This window comes from Neofelis nebulosa, chromosome 8 (assembly GCF_028018385.1).
Source record: "Neofelis nebulosa isolate mNeoNeb1 chromosome 8, mNeoNeb1.pri, whole genome shotgun sequence".
In the NCBI taxonomy this organism is placed as follows: domain Eukaryota; kingdom Metazoa; phylum Chordata; class Mammalia; order Carnivora; family Felidae; genus Neofelis; species Neofelis nebulosa.
Genome location: NC_080789.1, coordinates 12,128,284 through 12,148,189, shown reverse-complemented (window position 1 = coordinate 12,148,189; position 19,906 = coordinate 12,128,284). Strand labels below are relative to the sequence as shown.

At 41.7% G+C, this 19,906-nt stretch overlaps 1 protein-coding gene across 31 annotated transcripts in view; it reads right to left on the bottom strand.

Annotated features, from left to right (window-relative positions):
* RBFOX2 (RNA binding fox-1 homolog 2) overlaps positions 1-19,906 on the bottom strand; it is a 287,236-nt gene that overhangs the window by 90,924 nt on the left and 176,406 nt on the right. Inside the window, exons 1-2 of one of the 31 annotated variants that reach the window (XM_058741427.1) lie at positions 3,931-3,975; positions 2,285-2,401 (exon numbers count right to left, since the gene is read on the bottom strand). The exons of 26 other annotated variants lie outside the window; for them this stretch is intronic. In XM_058741427.1, coding sequence (XP_058597410.1) covers positions 2,285-2,401; positions 3,931-3,960 — 147 coding nt within the window. In that variant the 5' untranslated portion in view covers positions 3,961-3,975. Of the gene's footprint in view, positions 1-2,284; positions 2,402-3,930; positions 3,976-4,945; positions 4,969-8,467; positions 8,588-11,898; positions 12,191-19,906 lie in introns of those variants that run through there. 4 more of the 31 variants (XM_058741437.1, XM_058741445.1, XM_058741441.1 and 1 more) reach the window with 4 other exon arrangements.

Genomic DNA, 19,906 nt, shown 5'->3' with positions numbered 1-19,906 from the left:
TGGTTACAAGTCTAACTACTGGGGCATTCTAAAATAAACATTAAAAAAACAAACAAACCCAGAAACACTATTTTTCCTGTGATCCTGTCCATGTATTTTTGTTAAAGAACTATGTTTAGGGGCACCTGGGTGGCTCAGTCGGTTAAGCATCTGACTCTTGACTTTGGCTCAGGTCATGATCTTCACGTTTGTGAGCCTGAGCCCTGTGCTGATAGTGCGGAGCCTCCTTAGGATTCTCTCTCTCCCTCTCTCTCTCTGCCTTTCCCCGGCTTGCTCTCTCTCTCTCTCTCTCTCTCTCAAAATAAATAAACAAACGTTTTTGAAAAATTAAAAACAAGTAACTATTTTTACCTTTAATTAGAGAGTCCTAGACTCTCTCTGAAATTATTCTACCACTGTGTCTCATTCAGTACTCTAGAATTTGGTTCTAAACTGAGATAATGTCTTGCATAATGCACACACACGCCCATGTGCGTCCACCAGAGCCATTCGTCTCACCCTTTCTGCTGCTGCCAAGCTTTCCAAACTATTTCCTCATCTGAACTTCTAATGGTAGTTTACTGACGTCATGCTCCACCTCGTATTTTAATTACTTATACATACTATGCATTCCCCAACACTCCCGGAAATTACTGTTCAATTGAGTTCTCATGCATCAATTAGGAATATGTTAGATGAGATACCACTTAGCTTCCAATTAAAAATAAGTGGTTTCCTTCGGCTTCCAATCAAGGTGAAGTGACAAGAACCAGACAGACTTCTCTTGCTGCTCCAAAAAAACCCAGAACAAAATACATGACGTACAGCACTCGAGACGCTGTACAGGAGGCAGAGAAGGACACTGATCCCTCAGACAGGAAAAGCCAAGGTGACCTTTAGAACCGCCCAGCTTACTGCCTGGAGAAAGTTTCCAGGCTGTGGCACAGAAAGAAGCGAGAGCCAGGTAGTCCCCATGAGCTGAAGACAGTGAGCTGGAAGTGCAGGGAAGCCAAGACAGCTGGAGTTCACAGGGAAGAGCGCCAGAGAAAAAAAAGAAAGCTGCACAGAGAGAGAACTCCGAAGATGTGCCCGGGGTTGCCCTCAAATATTCAGCTAAGTCATGATCACTGCACGTTCTGTGAGGAGCTACCTAGGCTGGGGAAACGTCCACCTGAAGGAGGTGGAGGGAGTGATGCCAGGAGATCACACAGTGCCATCAACAGAGCCTGTTTCCCCATGATGAGAGTGCAAAACCTGGTTATTTCGGAAACATCAGTCAGAGTACTAAGAACCTCAACAGTGAGGTAAAACTAACCAGAGACTAAACACAGCTCTGGCCCTTTCTAACACAACTTAAAAAAACAAGACCTGAAAGGAGCAAACCATTTTTCAGAAACTCAGCGGTGCTGTAGACAAAGCTCAAGAGTATTTATTGAAATAGATACGTATTATATCTAAGCCTCCAACAAGATAAAAAATTCAGCGTCTGGCATCTAACCAAACATTACCAGGCAATGTAAACAAGCAGAAAAACACCATCCATAATGAGAAAAATCAATGGTAACTGACCCAGAACTAATACAGATGTCAGCATTAGTGGATGAGGATATTAAAACGTTTGTATTCCACATGTTCAAGAAAAATTGTATGTAAAAGAAAAACCGAGCATGTTAAGAGACATGAAAGATAAAGATACATATATGATCCACATCAAATGCCAGAGGTGAAAACTATATTGTCTGAGATTTAATGGAAAAAAGGCAACAACTACACACTGGATTGGATTAATGGCAGATTAGACACTCCAGAAGAAAAGATTAGCACACTTGATAATACCACCAAAGAAACTAACAGAAAGAAAATACACGGAGAGGAAAAAAGACCATAAAACAATGAACAGGGAGCCTTGAAAATGACATGGAATGGAAAAGAAAGAAAGAAAGAAAGAAAGAGAAAGAAAGAAAAGAAAAGAAAAGAAAAGAAAAGAAAAGAAAAGAAAAGAAAAGAAAAGAAAAGAAAAGAAGAGAAAAGAAAAGAAAAAAGAAGAAAATGACACGGAATGGTCATAGTCTAATACGTATCTGTATTGAACAGCTTTTCAAAAGCAGTATGCTAAGAATCTAACTTTTGGCCATCTCGAGTAGAAGGAAAAGAAGAGAGGGAGGTGGCAGCACTCTAGTTGCCAAACCCTAAAATGTCACCACCACCTTTCCCTTTCTCTTTGCCCTTCCCACACTGGGTGGGTTGAAGATCTTCTTCCCCCTTTCCTGACTTCCCAGGAGACCAGAGCTCCTATGGCACTTACCTGCTTGCTATCTTCTGGATACATGTTGCCTTCCACTGAAACATCTACAAGAGATTTCCCCAAATAGCTGTTTACTCCAAAATCCTCCTTTCTTCTAGCCAAATAAAGCATCCGTTTCTAAAATGACATTTATATTTTAAATATTAACTGATTTAAGTAATAAGCATGAGGATATATGTGATTACCCAATTTAACTCTCCTGTTTTCATTTCCAAAGAGAACCCTGCCTATGAAGTAACAGGTTAAAATTCATTAATTCAATCGCGAAGTATTTACTAGATACTGAATCGAACCAGATGTGACAACAAACACAGGCGATACGGTCGCATTCCTGAAAGAAGCTAGTCTGATGGGAAAAAACAGATAAATATACTCACAGAGGCAGTACTACTACAGCATGGGCTAAGAGAGCATCGCATACACGATGCCAGTCACAATAAAGGGACAACCCTGAGAGGGGGGCAGGCTTTCTGAAGGAGGTGAAGTCTAAGCTGAACCTTTAAGGCAAGAAATTAATCACGTTCGTGAAAAAGGTATTCTGGCTCAATGTAATAGTATATGAAAAACTGTATGAAAAGCAGGAAGGTATAAAACACAGCATACGTGGGGATATGCCTTAGATTTGGGGATAGAATGGAGGGATAAAGGAAGAAAGGGGGAAGAAATCTTCCTATTTTCTGGGGGAAAGTGAGAGAGCAAGTCAAGGGTTTCATACTAACAGAGATGAAAACATGTCAGAACTGCCGGGAGCTGTGTCCCTGTCCCTTTCGTCAAGCTCTAGGGGAAAACCTTCCCTCTATTAGCAGGTAGGGAGGACCTCCATCCTTCTCAGTCGGGGGTTGGCAAACTGTGGCTTCCCCCACCAGTTTTTGCACAGCCTAAATGCCAAGCGTGGTTTTTACATTCTTAAACAGCTTAAAAAAAAAAAAAAAAAGTGAAAAGCAGAATATTTTGTGACACATGGAAATTATATGAAATTCAAATTTCAGTGTCCATAAATAAAGTTTTACTGGAACACTGCCACACTCCTTTGTTTATGTATCGTCTATGACTTCTTTCACGTTTCAACAGCAGGGCTGGATAGTTGGGACAGAGACAGCATGGCCCGCAAAACCAAAAATATTTACTATCAAGCCATTAGTGGAAAAAGTTTGTGGATTTCTATGTTTCAAAGTCTCAACTCCTTCACTTCCGTGTCAGTTTGTCTCTTCAGAACTTTTTATAAGGAATCTCATAATCAGTATTAGATGAAAGAATACAGTTCTATTATTTGTGGATGTGAAAGTATTGTAATTTCAAAAAATAATCACTGATTTCCATTTCCATATTGTCTACTTAAATATTCCTTTATACGTGAACTATCAAATTCTGACTGCAGAACTTTATCCTGTAATTGTGAATGAATCCAATATCATCAGTTATAGGATTTCAAGTTACAAGTTTAAAAACTGCATTCATTTCCTCTTGTTTATAGCAAGTCTAGCCATCCTTATTTCCTGAGCTTTAATTAAATAAGAAATATCATTCTAATGTTCTGAAACTGATAGCCCTTGGAAAGAATTCAAGAGGCTGATGAAAAGAATCTGCCAAAGCAAGCTGATCTAAGAGTATTTCTATGATATTTGACTTATACTAAGTATTATTACCTCAGAATATTTTCCAAGGGCTGAATTCATCTTTTGGTTGTGTTTTACCTCTATTTTCGATAGAAAAACAAGATCATGTTTTCCTGCTGCTACCAACTGAAAAGACTCTTATAATCCCGGATTTTGTTTTTTCCAACATATTTTTTTGATACAATCGCAACATCTCAAGCCAAGTGGTATTTACTTTTGTGGATTTTTAGTATGTCATTTGTCAGTCCAATTGTCATCTCTGAAACAATATTCCTAAAAAATAAGGTAAAAAAAAAAAATGAAAATTTCATGGTTAGTAACCTTTGAGGGATCTGGGTTAAGACCCAGGTTAGAAGACAGGTAGGTTCGGGGCGCCTGGGTGGCTCAGTTGGTTAGGCGACCGACTTTGGCTCAGGTCACGATCTCTCAATTTGTGGGTTCGAGCCCCGTGTTGGGCTCTGTGCTGACGGCTCAGAGCCTAGAGCCTGCTGCAGGTTCTGTGTCTCCCCCTCTCTCTGCCCCTCCCTTGCTCACGCTCTGTCTCTCTCTCTCTCTCTCTCAATAAACAAATGTTAAAAAAAAAATTTTTTTTTAAAAGACGACAGGTAGGTTCTTGCCAAACAGCTGACAGCTGCATGCATGGCTTACAATGGAAAAGAGAAATAACATTCTACTTAGGAGATGAGATACCCTCATTGATCAATAAGCTATGAAAACGGAATGAAGTCAAACCTGTCACAAAACAAAATTTGTAACAGAGATCTGGTCCTCAATACTCATAATTGATATTTTACTTAGCAGAATGATAAACCATTCACATAAATCAAGGTAATTAGTCCAGTATAGCTAAATCTCTGGCAACGCTGTGAGGACTAACACAAGGAAGTAGGTAAGAAATGCAAAGAGAACAGAGGATTAAAGGGAACACTTAGCAGTTATCTTCAAATACTTGGCTTTTATGAAGAGAGATTAAGTTCTGTGTGACTCTGGACAACAGAACCAGGGGACAGTGAGAAAAGCATAATGAGAAGACATTTTAGCTCACCATAAGGAAACCTCTTCTACTTTTGAAGGGCCACCAATGGAACTGTTTATCTTATGAGGCTGCTAGTATCATGGAAGAGAACGCAGACCTGGAATGACATAGATTTCAAGCTTGAAACCTATCTCTGTCCGTATCTAGTGCCGCCCAGTGGCCTGACCTCTCAAATCTCAGTCTAACGGATGGGAAAAACACCACGGATCTCAAAAAGAGATTGGCAAGTGATATGATACACCCATGATAACGATTTATGTAGATGTAAATGTGATGTGTTTGTAAACTGGTGTCAAGCAGGTACGCAAAAACAAAAAAACTTGTTTTAATAACAGTCATTATTAGTGGTGTTAAGAACAGGGAAGCCAGAGAGAAACTCTCTGGGGTTTCAATCCTGACACTGCCTCCCTGGGCAAGTTACTTAACTTTTCTGAATCCCTGTCTCCTAATTTCTTTCTTATTTTTAATATTTATTTATTTACTTATTTAGAGAGTGAGCACACACGTGCACACACGAGCAGGGGAGGGGCAGAGACAGAGGGAGAGAGAGAATTCCAAGTAGGCTCCACGCTGTCAGCATGGAACCCAACACGGGGCTCAAACCCGCAAATGGTGATGAGATCATGACCTGAGCTGAAATCAACAGTCAGATGCTTAACTGACTGAGCCACCCAGGAGGCCCCCCGTTTCTTCTTAATTCCTACAATATGGACATTAACGGCACTTATAAGGCTGCTAATAGGAATAAATGCCTTAATATACACAAGGCACTGACAAAAGTGCCTAATACATAATATGTACTCTGTAATATTATCTGCCACTATAAAATAATACTATTACAATGGATTCATTTTATTCATTAGTAAATTCCCTGCTTTTTCAAGTACAATTGACCCTTAATGGGAGGGTAGGGGTGCTGACGCCGCCTCCGCCCCCACATTGTCAAAAATCTGCATGTAACTTTTTGATTCTCTAAAGCCTTCACTAATAGTCTACTGTTGACCAGAAGCCTGTTAACATGAACAGTCAATGAACACATGTTTTGTATGCTATATGTACCATGCGCTGTATTCTTATATAAAAGTAAGCTAGAGAAAAGAAAATGTTATTAAGAAAACCATAATGGCGAGAAAATACATTTACACCACTGTACTGTATTTATTGAAAAAAATCCACATTAAGTGGGCATGTGCACCTCAAACCCATGTTGTTGTTCAAGGGCCAACTTCTATTCCATCAAAGCCTTGAATAAGTCAGAGATGGAAATTCCAGAAGTGAATCAGAGCCTCAACTAAATTAATTCATTCACACATTCAACAAATATTGACTGAATATATAATACCTACAAAAGGCACTGGGGTACAGTGCTTAAGAGTATGGAGTCCCAAGCCGGTCTATGGATACGAATCTCCACAACATCTCTTAGGAGCTGTATAAACTTGGGCAAGTTACCTAACCATTCTGTGCCTCAGTTTCCTCTTCTGTACCAAGGGGATAATGACAAGGTCATGGAGAGGATTTCAACGCTGTTTAGCCCAGTACCTGACAGGATTAGCTGATCAGCTATATTTGGCTACACTCCAGGCATAGTTCTAGATACTGAGTATACAACACACTGCTGAGAAGGTCCCTGACCTCACTCACAGAGCTTATACTCTTTGGAGGGGTCGGTGGCACAAATGATAAACATACATGTTAACAAGTAACGACAGGCACTAAGATCAGTATTAAATAAAGAAAAAGCAGCATATGGGGATAGGGCAGTTCAAGTTGACACAAGACGGTCAAGGGAGCACTCTCCCTTGAGAAGCCAAGTGGGAAGCATTTCAGGCTGGGAGAAAAACAGAAGGAAAGGCCCTGAGCAGGAGGGTACAAGGTGTGGTAAGAGACGAGCAAAGAGGCCAGTGTCTTTGGAGCGAAATATGGGAAGAGAAGGAGAGAAGGTTGGGGAGCCAGCGGGGTTCCTGATCACACAAGGGCCTCAGGGACCGGAGTAAGGACACTGGATTTAATGAGTCTTCAGGAAAACAAACAACCGGGAAGGTTTTTAAGGCACAGGAGTGACAAAATCCGACTTGCACTTGAAGTAATAATGCACTCTGCCAACAACCTCTAATGAGTTATTGGACTCTAAGGCTCCCCGAATTTCATCACTCTAATAGAAACAAAGGGACGTATGAGCATCTGGGCAATGGGAACACCACAAACAGCATGATGGCGGACTGCAGCATTCCCAGCTGCCTAGGCTGGAGGTCGAGCACCGAAGCCCAATAATAAAGCTGCTACATTCAAAACGGCAAAACGGCGAGGCATCTGCGGCAGGGGCGTGTTTTGTTTGCGTTTGTTGTGTTTCACAGCCCCAGTGTTGCGAAGAAAGTTTAAGGTAAAGACGGGACCGGGCGGTTTGGGAACGATGAGACAGGAAGAGAGAGGGATTCCGGCTCCAGGACGAGACGCCTTGGGACACCAGCCAGGTCGGGCTCCGGGGAGGAATGGTACACCAGAAAAGGGCCACTGGGCAGAGGAGCTGAATCATCACAGGTGACCACCTGAGTACGGCACAGAGATGCCCGAGAAACCACCCAAGGTGAGGAATTACCCCAAGAGATGTTTTCATCTGAGGACTCCACAGACCACAAGTCAAAGGAGAGATGAAGCTGTTTCCACATGGCCATCCGTACAGACAGGAGTCTGAAAATCTCAGGGAAGAGCACAAGACTTTCCGCCGGGCGCTGTCACCGGGAGGGAGGAGGAGCGCCATTTACCTGGCCACACGGAGACGTCCTCGGTGACAATGCCAACTTGCAGAGCAGATTATCAAAGGCTTACCTAGTCTGGACTGCAGCACTAAGGAGAAAGATAAAGTTAAGGAAAAAAAGGAAAAAAAGGAAAAAAAAAGGGAAGGGCAAAAAGGTGTGTGTTTGGGTGGTGGGAGTGGGGGTAGGGGGGTGGCTGGGAAGAAGAGAATCATCTACCGAGTCCAAATTGTTCAGATTTAATCACATTTATGGAATTCTGGGTATCTTTTCAGGAAAGCTTAGTCATTTTTAGCACAGCAATATTTTTCAAGAGCCCATCTTGGCTTTGGCAAGGAAATGGTTAGAAGTAAAGATACGGAGCAGTGTACAAGAATTCCGCAAGAAACCAAATCTTCGGAAAGAGTGAGCCTTTTTTTGGTTCATTGTAAAGGAACATAAATTAGTCTCCAGCCCACAATCTGCACCTACCCCCAACTTCCCAGAGTCCTGCGCAGCCCATAGAAAGTGGAAAGTGTGCCAAAACAAACCGTGTGCGCCCAGGCTCTGGGCATGGAGGCTGGGATGAGGTTCGGGTGGAACCGGCCGGCAAGAGAATGGAAGGGCTTTGAAGCAAGGCCACAAAATGGAGACTGAGTAATCCCCGAGTACTTCCAAAATCCACAGAAAATGGACTACGCGTAGCTAAATCTCAGAACTGATTCCCTACTCCGGCTCATTTCCAAAAAACCAAACCCAGAAAGGACACGGGAAAATGAAACAAAGCAAAACATACCTGCTCAGTTATCTGTCTTTAATTAAAGCATAGAACACCCTCCCTCTCCTCTTCTCCCAACCACCCAGGAACAGAATAGCGACGGGGCAGCAGCTCAGGTGAAAGACTTCAGCCTTCCAGCTACAAAGAGGGGAGATAGCAGACAATGGAACTGGTGATTCATTACAAAAGAATACACTCCAGAGCCGGCCTGCTGCCACATGGGCTCCCTGCACTATTTAAAGGAACAGCAGCCCCCTTTCCAACCTCCCTTATTCTTAACACCTTCCCTCCTCTCGGTCCTGATGGAAAACAGATTTTGAAGAAAATGCCAGCAAAGCACTGAGCTGTCCAAGAAAGGGAGGGCTTTGTGTTCCACAGAAACTGGCAGTCTTACGCTACAGGAGAGTACAAAAATTTTCTTTCACATCCACCACACCGTACAACCTTTCTCCTCTCTGCCTGGTAGACTTTCCCCTTCAAGAACAAATAGCGTAACTGAGTCTGAGTCAGGCCAACCATTTTTCTTATTCACTGAAGTCGACTGCAATTTTGTTTTTCTAATTTTATACCTATTACAAGAATGACTTCTTCTACATGGTTATTTTCATAGATGTGAAGAGATGTAGTAATTTGGTTCACTTGCTCAGAAATAACAAGAGTATCTCAGAGAAATAAATACACCTACACCATTCACACGAACAGCGGGTAGACCTGAAGTTATATTTTAAAAAGTCACCTGGGCATGTCTGTCTAGTATAACAGAATTTTGTGATTAAACTGTCTTTTGCTTTTTCTTTCAAGGCAAAACACTGATTACCCTACTGTAAACGGCAGAGCCGTTTGCTAATTATACCAAAAAGGGGCCTCATAAAACCACAGCCGATATAATAATAAGGTGCACCCGTCGAGCAACTGCTGATATGGACCTAATATCGATCTGAAAGCACTTTGCCTTTCTTCCACCAAGTGAGCAGTTAATTTAAAATTAAGGGATACAGGAATGTCAAGATCCAATATGCAAAGAACCGAGGTGACAAAATGATAAAAACAGATCTAAATACTTTTCTTAATATACTAGTCAAGACAGTAAATACTATGCTATAATAAGCCATTTAACTTTGATAAACCAAACCCTAAACGGCACACGCGTTTTATATTCAGAAAGTCTATGTGACAGATCATTATCAAACACCAGGATTACATGTCTGGCTTGAAAAACGGAAAACAAAAATAACCAAATCAAAACAAAACAAAGCAAAACCAAAAAACCAAAAAACCCCAAACCTGTAAGGACAAAGAAAGAGTTGGCCCATCTGGTTATCTCCTTTCATTTTTTTTTTTCTAGATTACTAACAACTATGTATGTTACATTGACCCAGAAAGTATATATACCAAAACAAAAATGCTGCCACACGGAAAATCCACAAATTTGATATTCTGCACTTCCCGGTTGTAGAAATTCGGGAGGGGCAAAGATGAGCAACTTCCTCTCTCAGCATCCTGCACATCCTGAGACGATCACCATGATTTTAAATCTGTTAGAATTCTTAACCACCAAGAAATCTCCCCGTTTCTATTTCTCTCTTCTGCTTCACTTGCTAAAACTCCAGTTTCCTTACATACCAATTATCCAGATCACAATATCAAGTGTGCAGAAGCACGCGTTCTAACTTGTGTTTTACACACGCTCCTCCAGAAACTCAGGGCACATGTTCCAAGAGGCCACAGAAAACCTCTGATTATGAAAAGCACTACTTTAGAGAACTCTTTCACTGATTTAAAAATATATATATTGAAAAGTCAAGTAGTTGAAAAGCCCTCAGTAATAGCTGAGAAAGGAGAGAGCTGTTGCCCTGTAATATTGCCAGTTAATGAAAATTGAATGAGGGCTCCAAGGTTAAGAAGTATCATCTCCCAAGCAACAAAGAGAATCCAGAAATAGGTCTTCTCTTTTATGGAAATTTTTAAAAAGTAAAGCAATATTTTAAAAGAGTTAATTAGGCTGACAGCGAAGGGATAAGTGGAAGAGAAAATATTTCCAAGATTTCTCTCCTTTCCAAAAGAGGAGGGGTTTCTCGATAATCTCTGAACTCAGATCTGGTGAAAAATTACTTTGGAAAGATACATTCTTTGAAACTCCCCTTCCCTCTAGGTCATGTTGGCAGAATCTCCCTGATGCTTTCCCTCTTTCCAAACAGCACTGCAGGGCATTATATAACATTTAACGGAACACTGTTCCTGCCCCTAAAATGATGCCTCTATCCAGAGAGCTAGCCGACTCTCTCGCCCTCCGGTGGTGGTAACTTGGAGAGGAAAAGAGAAGAGAGAATACAAAAAAAGGGCAACCTCCTTAAAAGGAAAGCACTGTCCAGTGATGAAATTTCCCTACAGAGCATAAAAGCCTGGCGTGACACCGATCCTAGGTCTGAGCCTGAAGGACTGGAAGGCTCAACCATGCAAATGACTTCACTCCAACCATAGCCTCATCATTCCCTATCTACGTGTAAAGGAAAAAGGGTAAAGGAACATACAGAAGGTGCCAATGAGAAAAAGAGCACTGCCGGGGGAACCATGGAAGGCTATTCACCTTTCCGTTTGTCAGGAATGACTTGGTAAAATGCAGATTAGATACTGCCTGGCATAACCAAAGACAGGCAGAGAGAGACAGAGAGAGAGGGAGAGTAAGCGGAGAGAGATCTTCCATTTCCGACTCCCTCTCCTTCAAATGCCTTTTAATGCCCGTGTGATTGTCACTTATCCGTTCAGATTTGTTCTCCTTTCGGGGAGAGCTCGACCTGCCTCGGCTACACCTGGATATTCCCAGGGTTCCTACTGAAAACATTCCTTGCCAGTAACAAAGCCATGAAAACGAAGCCTATTTTCCTAGCCTTCATTTTTAACAAGCCATGTAGAGCGAAGGCAGCGAAACTGCAATTCCACAGCCAGCCCTGAGAAACCAGAGTGAATCAGGAATCAGATTTCCCTAGAACACAAATTCTTCTGCAATTCTTAAAAGGAAGTCGGTCCCTTTCCCCTCTTTTTGGCAGTCTGTAAGAATCTCTTCCTACCTCTGCAGTCTCTCTCCCTCCCTCTTCTCAGAACCAAGACAAAGAGGTAGACAAATCCCCACAGGGTCTTTCCTGAGCTACAGCTGCACAGAACAGGAAACAGGAATCTGCTATGGAGCTGAGGGAGGGGGAGAGAAAAAAGGATACGGACACATCACACACACACACACACACACACACACACACACACTCTCTCTCTCTCTCTCTCTCTCTCTCTCTCTCAACAGACACAGACTAACACTTTTCAGTTAATAACAATAAATCTGGCCTTTTCTGGGAAGACAATCATTATTAAAACTCTGTTTAGTATACCCGACCCCCATATCTTTACTTAGATCCCAGAAACCAGAAAAGAAACACACGGAGGAAACACAATCTTACCTGAGTTACCATTTTCTTTTTCTCCATAAACCAAACGGAACAGATGATGAACCCTTCAGGGCGGTCGTGCTGGGGCACACCTCCACAGCTTTCCTTCCCCCCCTCCCCCCCCCCAAGCCAGCTATTTAAGGGCGGGTGATTGATTTCCCTTTATCCCGTTTTCCTTCCTTTCTCTTTCTAGCGTTTCTTCCTTTCTTTTCTCTTCCTCTCTGGCAGTCTCTCCCCCTCCTTCTTTCTCCAGCTCCCTCCCATATCTCAGGCAGATGGCTGAAGGAAGCCCCACCCCTGAATGCCTAAGGTAATTAATCAGAGTAGAGCCCCACCTCTTCCTCCTCCCCCCACCCCCTCCCGGCAGGCTGACATCTCCCAACTCCAGAAACAGGCCTGCTGGAGAATGGCAGTTTGTTGTGTGCTTTGCGCACGCGTGTGTGCGTGTGTGCGTGTGTGTGTGTGTGTGTGTGTGGAGAGAGAGACAGAGAGAGAGAGAGGGAGGGAGGGGCAGGCGCCATGTGCAGGCATATTTTAAGGAATGAATATCTGTTATGGGGGCATTAATTACACAGCACTGGAAGCATTCACAGCAGCTCACCATAGTTAATACGGATTTAAACTATTCCACCCGTGAATACCTGATAATTAAACAAGAAATGAAACAAAAAGTATTTAAAAAATATCTCCACTGATGTACAGTTTATAGTTGTAGTGGATTTAATGAAAGATGTGAAAAGCTGAATGACCACTTACAGGAAGGTTTTCAAGGAATGGGAACCGGCAAGAATCTGCCTGTCCTAAACCAGTCTAATGCCTGCAAAGGACCAAAAGACAGGAGGAAGGTAATAGGAGTGCTTATTTTTTTCTACTGTTAAAAACCTGGGGATTCTGAAAAAAGTGTCTATAAACAAGACGGCTTAAGAAACTTAAGGTGTATAGGAAGGAGTATGCAAATTTGACTGCCTAAGGCTTCCAGGTTCATTACAAATCCTGGTTAACTGAGAATCTGCCCTTTGTGTTTCCCGCCCTCGGTATTTCAGCCTCTACTGAAAATCATAAACTCCTTCTTATCTATACACTGGGCATCTGTGCCATCATTGTAAACAGTAATTCTTACTACCATGTGCTACAGATATAAAAGATTTGGGAAAATGTTTACTGAACATAAGAGTTTCTTTAATGTTTTCTTACTAAAACAAGAGTGAAAAAAGGCATAAAGGTGTGACTCAGTCCAGAAGTCCTAGTCTAAGTCCTGATTCTGCCCTTCACAAGTGATCTTGCTGGTCTTTAAGTTCCCAATGTAAATTTCATAATTTCTCTACCTTAAATTATTAAATTTTCAAATAAAATAATCTGTGTGGATGATGAACTTACAGTGTTTATCACTTTCACATAAAAATGAAGATTTTTTTTTTTTTTTTTTTTTTTTTGGTATTCTAATAAGAGCCTACTCCAAAGTATTCTGGGGCTCCTGGGTGGCTCAATCAGTTATGCACCTGACTCTTGATTTCGGCTCAGGTCATGATCTCACAGTTGTGGGATTGAGCCCAGTGAGGGGCTCTACGCTGAGCACTGAGACTGCTTGAGATTCATTCTCTCTCTCTCTCTCTCTTCCCCCCCCTCCCTCCCTCCTCCTCCTCCTCCCTGGCTCACACGTTCTGTCTCTCTCAAAATCAATGACTTAAAAAAAAACAAAAGGATTTTGGGGCTCCTGCGTGGCTCAGTTGGTTAAGCTTCCGACTTCCGCTCAGGTCATATCTCACAGTTGGTGAGCCGGAGCCCAGCATCTGGCTCTCTGCTGTCAGCACAAAGCCTGCTTCAGATCCTCTGTCCACCTCCCCCCACTCACTGCCCCTCCCAATTGCACTCTCTCTCACTCTCTCGCAAAAAATAAAAAAATAAACATTAAAAAAGGGATTTTATTTGTATTTTCATTATGTGTTTATTATTATAATCTCTGATAGATTACCCAAAGGCAAACAGATTAATCCTAAAATTAAGCTTCCTATGTGTAAGATATATACGAAAGAAATCAAAATTTAAAATCACAAATCACACTGAGAATGCATAGTGTTTTGCTATCTCTACGAGGATTTGTTTAGCAAAATGCATAACCAGCCTTGGTTTGGCACACTGCCCAATGTAACATCATCATACTCCTACACACATTAATAATCATTTTAACAATTCTGAAAAGAACATAGGAACCACCAATCTGGAGAACCTGAAGAAACTGGCGTCAGCATAGCCATTTGCTGAATACCTACAATAAGTCAGGCACTATTCTGGGCATTTAACAGATAATTGCATACTTTTGGTATAATCCACAATGTACAAGGAAATATGTACCAAAGAATGGGACCTTTAAACATTGGGGGTGAGGAGGGAACAACTAGGAGAAAAGGAATAGATCAGTACTAGGCTTGTTCTTATTTAACATTTTTAGAAATGATCTGGAAGGTAGAACACCTTGCATTTTCTCAATTTGTAACTGCAAAGCCAGTTAGGAGATAAATGCAGTCGAGTTTAAAAAAAAAAATACAGAGTAAGCAGAAAAGAGGTAGGTGCGTTTCACTGGAAGCAAAGGCAACCCAGTGGGCTTTGGGAAAAATCTCAATCACGTTTATGGGAGAATTACTTGTGTTTTCAGTTCTAGTATAAGAAACAAACCTGAGAATCACCGTATGCCATTCTCTGAATCCACTGGTCCACTACAGTGCTAGGGGCAAAACACCTTAAGCAAGACAGAGTCCCCCCACTCCCCATCACGCATTCACTACCCTCAGGAAAGTCACAGTTCTCTTGAAGCTTGTGTGTGACTGCAGCCTCTGTACATTAAAAAAGACAACATGTCCCCCCAAAAATCTTTTTTAAAATATAGAGGCAAATGAGGAATCCCTACACGCAAAAAGGCCAGGACTAGGGCTCGGACGCAAATTTCCTTTGGCCTGGTATTCATGCTTCTTTCGTACATGTAGGACCAACATTTTATATGGCAGATGAGCTTAGAACAGTCATTACCACAAGAAAGAGTTAGTATGAGCTAACATCCAAATAAATATTACGATGGTTCTCGTAAACACCGAATAACAGCATCATAATGAGCACTGAACAAACTGAAGGATATTTTGAAGTGTGTCCCTGGCTTTCAAGGCCTGTATTACAGAGGACAGTTTGCTCCCTGGTGCCCAAGAGAAAGAAGGTGCAGTTGCACAGCCTGGATCTGACCCAGCAAAACAACTGGAGTCCCCTAGTGGCTGAATATGCCCGGTAGGGTACCAAGGAGCAACTCATTCCAGGGCATTTTCTGGGATGGAATGTCTGGGTTCCTTCCAAGATCCTCCTTCTCACTCAACACCACACCAAACTGGAAGTCCTTCTGATTTCTATGAAACCTGCCCTTTCTTTCTGTCCCTAGAACCACAAACTCAGTTCTGACCACGTTATTTGGTATCTAGCCTCCTACTTCGCCCTCTGCCTCCCATCTACCATTCTTCCTGTCCGAGGTGCTTACCAACACCAGGGACCTCTTTCTACGTGCAAATCCCACCATGCCATTTCCCTGATTCAAATCCTCAACTATTCCCCACAGCCTAAAAGGGGGGGAAGGTCTAACTCTTATTAGGTGCCTACCATGTCACCCGGCCTCATTCTACTCTCTGATCCCCTCTTCCCCTCCTACCACCCAGCGCTCTTCTCTGCTCCTAGCACACTGACCCACATTCCGCAATGACACCGCGTTTCTGTTCTTTTCTGTTTCACATTCTTACTCCCTTGAATATGGCCTTCTATCTGGCTGACTGGTTAATTCATCTTCCAAAGCTCACTTCAGTGATCCGCCCCCCCCCCCCAGAGCATTTCCTGGCCCTACCTGTTCCCACATCTAGGTTAGGTACCCCTTTTCCCTATGCCTTGGGACCTAGCCGATGGTTCCTAACTGTTGGGGTTACTGATGGTGAACGACCTGAGGGTAGGAATTGTGCGTTTCATACCATATCCCCAGTTCCTAACGCACTGCCTGAATACATAGCAGATGAAGAAATGTTTGCTGAAATCAAACAAGAATGCCTTGATTTCTAGCTCTAACCATTTACTTCACATACATGGGCACCTGAGAATGAAGAGTATCCATGCTGTTATCAAAACGGTATAAAAGTGTTCTTTTCTCCCAAAAGGGTACTTGGGAATATGTTCAAATTTACAAATTTACTTCGGTATCTTAGAAATGTGAAGTTAAAAGGAAGAGGTAAAAAAGGAGAGTGGGAGAAAGGCCTCAGTTTTCACTTTCGTAGAATAGTTCAGATTCTAGACAAAATGATGCCCACTGATTAAAAAACAAAACGAAACGAAACAAAACCCAAAACTCACAACTTTAGGTGCTCTTCCTGCTCTGCACAATTTGACATTAGCTGTGACTCAACTTCCGTACCTTCCACCCACGTACCAGCAATGCTATAAAAGCAGATCCAACAGTCCCCGGCTAGAAGGGAGGTTTTGCTCCTGTTTTCCCAGGCTGCCTCTGACACCCAAGTGAAAAGCAACATTAAAGGGATAGCATTTCCTGAAATAATAAAAACTTGTTAGTATAAAAGCTTTTCACAGCACGCCCCCACACAATAACCCTAAATGTAAATAACAATTTACACCTAATAGATATTAAATGCTCTCCCAGAAGCATCTCTAACACAATGCCACTTTAATATACTTTCCCCCCACATTCCCTTTAGCATAAATGAAGCCAAATTAAGGGTAATTCTATTATTTCCCCACTTCTTTCCTCTAGTTTAGGCAGGGTTCAGTTACATAGAACCCATTCTCGAAAAAAAGGTGAGGGAAGCATCTTATATGCTTATAAAACCTGAATAACCCTCCTATTTATTTCTTATCCCTCAAAAGTCAAACCTTTAGAACGAGACCCCAAATAACATACCTATCTAAGACATAGGTGAGGCTAGAAAAGTTAGAGAACGTTACTTTACAAGTTAGTATCTAGATTTGAGTAACATACTCTTGTATCTTTAAAAAAAAATCCCAAAGTCTACTCGACTAAAGTCACACATACAACTGAAATTATGTACACATTCTCTGTATTCAGTGAGAGATTAAGGAAATCTTAGACAAATATGAAAATGGGATGGGATCTAAACAAATTTATCCATAACCAGATGATCAAGATAATAACAGCTGGTGAATCTATGACAACTGCGATGGGTCTGCTGCTTCCCCAAGGCTAAATACCAAAATACGCTGTGTCTCCCACTAAATTACTGGACGTTCTCCTGTCTTCTTCGCCACCAAATCCCTGTGCCTGGCACAGTACCTGACACACGGTAGGCACTCAAAAAAATTCTCAAAATGAGAAATTAAAGAATACATATGTTCCCTGCACCTCATCCAGGTCGCCTTCCCCCAAAGAAGTGGACAGCCGTGGGCTAATTCACTCCACAACATTCTGCAGACCCGAGTGTGCTGTAGGCAAATGGAGCTTTCAGACAGGCAGCTTTCTGTCTCCCAATCTTCCAGATGCCTAAGATCCTTAAGCTGTATCTGGCTGTCCGAAACCCTCAAGCACTTGGCTACACCCCTCCAATGGAAGACCTCGCTTCTTCTTCCTCCAACTGCCCCATTCACCTCAAAATGGTAATTGGTGCCAACGTGTTCAGTGGGTGCCTCAGGACACACGGTGATAATAGGGAAACCCTAACCTGCCACAAGGGTTATGTTTTCCCCTTGATATTTTGTATTGTGGTAAAATACACGTAACATAAAATTTACCCTCGGTGATTTTCTAGTACAGCTGACTGTTCAATAACACAAGGGTTAAGGGCCCTCATCCCCCACGCAGTCGAATATCCATGTACAATTTTTGACTCTCCCAAAACTTAACTACTAATAGCCTACTGTCGACTGGAAGCATTATAGGTAACATAAAGAGACGATCAACACATATCTTGTACGCTGAATGTATTATATGCTGTATTCTCTTAATAGAGCTAGAGAAAAAAGTAAGAATGCCATAAGAAAGAGAAAATATATTTACAAAACTGTAAAAAAAAAAAAAATCCACATAAAAGTGGACCAAAAGAGTTCAGACCTGTCTTGTTCAAGGGTCAACTGGTATCATATAGGTTGGTAATGTGCTATCATTGCCACCATCCGTCTCCAGAACGCTCTGTATTTTTTAAAACTGGAATTCTGTATCCATTAAACAATAACTCCCCATTCTTCCTGTCCCTGTGAGCCCCTGGCAACAACCATTGCACTTTCTGTTTCTAGGAATGGGACTACCCTAGGTACTTCATATGAGTGGCATCATATGGTACCTGTCTTTTTGTGGCCGGCTCATTTCACTCAGCAGGACTACTCTCATGGTTCATCCATGTTGCAGCTTATGTTGGAATTTGCCTCTTTTTTTTTTTTTTTTTTTTTTAAAAGACTAATATTCCATTGTGCGTATTACCATATTTCGGTGAACCATTCATCCACTGATGGCACTTGGGTTATTGCTTCCACCTTCTGGCTATTGTGAATAACGCTACTGTGAACACGGGTACACAAATATCTCTTTGAGACCTTGCTTTCGATTTGGGGGGGGTATATACCCATAAATGGAAACACTGGGCCAGACGGGAGTTCTATTTTTAATTTTTTGAGGAGTCACCATACTGTTTTCCACAGCAGCTGTACCATTTTACATTCCTATCAACAGTGTACAAGGGATCTAATTTCTCCACACCCTTGCCAACATTTGTTATTTTGTTTTGTTTTTGTTTGTTTGTTTGTTTTACAGTAGCCATCCTAACAAGTTACATTTTAAACATCCAGCCAGAGGCAGTAATGTTTAATCCAAAAGAATAATTTCAGAAATAGTTTCTCAACAAATAGATTTTTTTTTTTTTCTGGGCAGGGAGACCATAGTCATTGTCCTTTAAATCATAGCAAGCAAGCCCCTATCTATTTACTCTGCCTGTATTTTAACCTGATTTGGTCTAGACTCGGCTCTACAAAAATCATAACTAATAAGATAACCAATTTCAATTGCGTACTCTTAATATAGGCGTGATTTTATTAACAATAAGAGCAATGAATGGTCAAGTTCTGAAAATACTTTTTTGCCTTATGTTGAGAACTCACTTTATTTCGTTATCTCAACACTAGCAATTCTAGAAACAATTTAAAAAACAGGTGCCAAATCTTTAATTAAAAAAAATACTGTTCAGCCATATCCTCAATGATTTCCAATGGCATAATGCATCAGTACAGAACCACACATGTTATCCAGTGAGGAGCTTTAATTTAACTAAGTATAAGAATATGACAGAAGCTAGTAAGAAAATTTTATAACTACAGCGGAGATAAAAGTTTAGGTGGCCTGGGAATGCGAGCTGGTGCAGCCACTCTGGAAAACAGTATGGAGGTTCCTCAAAAAACTAAAAATAGAACTACCTTACGATGCAGCAATTGCACTACTAGGCATTTATCCTAGATACAGGGATACAGGGTGCTGTTTCGAAGGGACACGTGTACCCCCATGTTTATAGCAGCACTATCGACAAGAGCCAAAGTATGGAAAGAGCCCGAATGTCCATCGATGGATGAATGGATAAAGAAAATGTGGCATATATATATACAACGGAGTATCACTCGGCAATCAAAAAGAATGAAATCTTGCCATTTGCAACTACGTGGATGGAACTGGAGGGTATTACGCTAAGTGAAATTAGTCAGTGAGACAAATATATGACTTCAACTCACATGAGGACTTTAAGACACAGAACAGATGAACACAAGGGAAGGGAAGCAAAAATAACATAAAAACAGGGAGGGGGACAAAACAGAAGAGACTCATAAATATGGAGAACAAACTGAGGGTTACTGGAGGGGCTGTGGGAGAGGGGATGTGCTAAATGGGGAAGGGGCACTAAGGAATCTACTCCTGAATTCACTGTTGCACTAGATGCTAATTCGGATGTAAATTTTAAAAAATAAAAAATAAGGGGCGCCTGGGTGGCTCAGT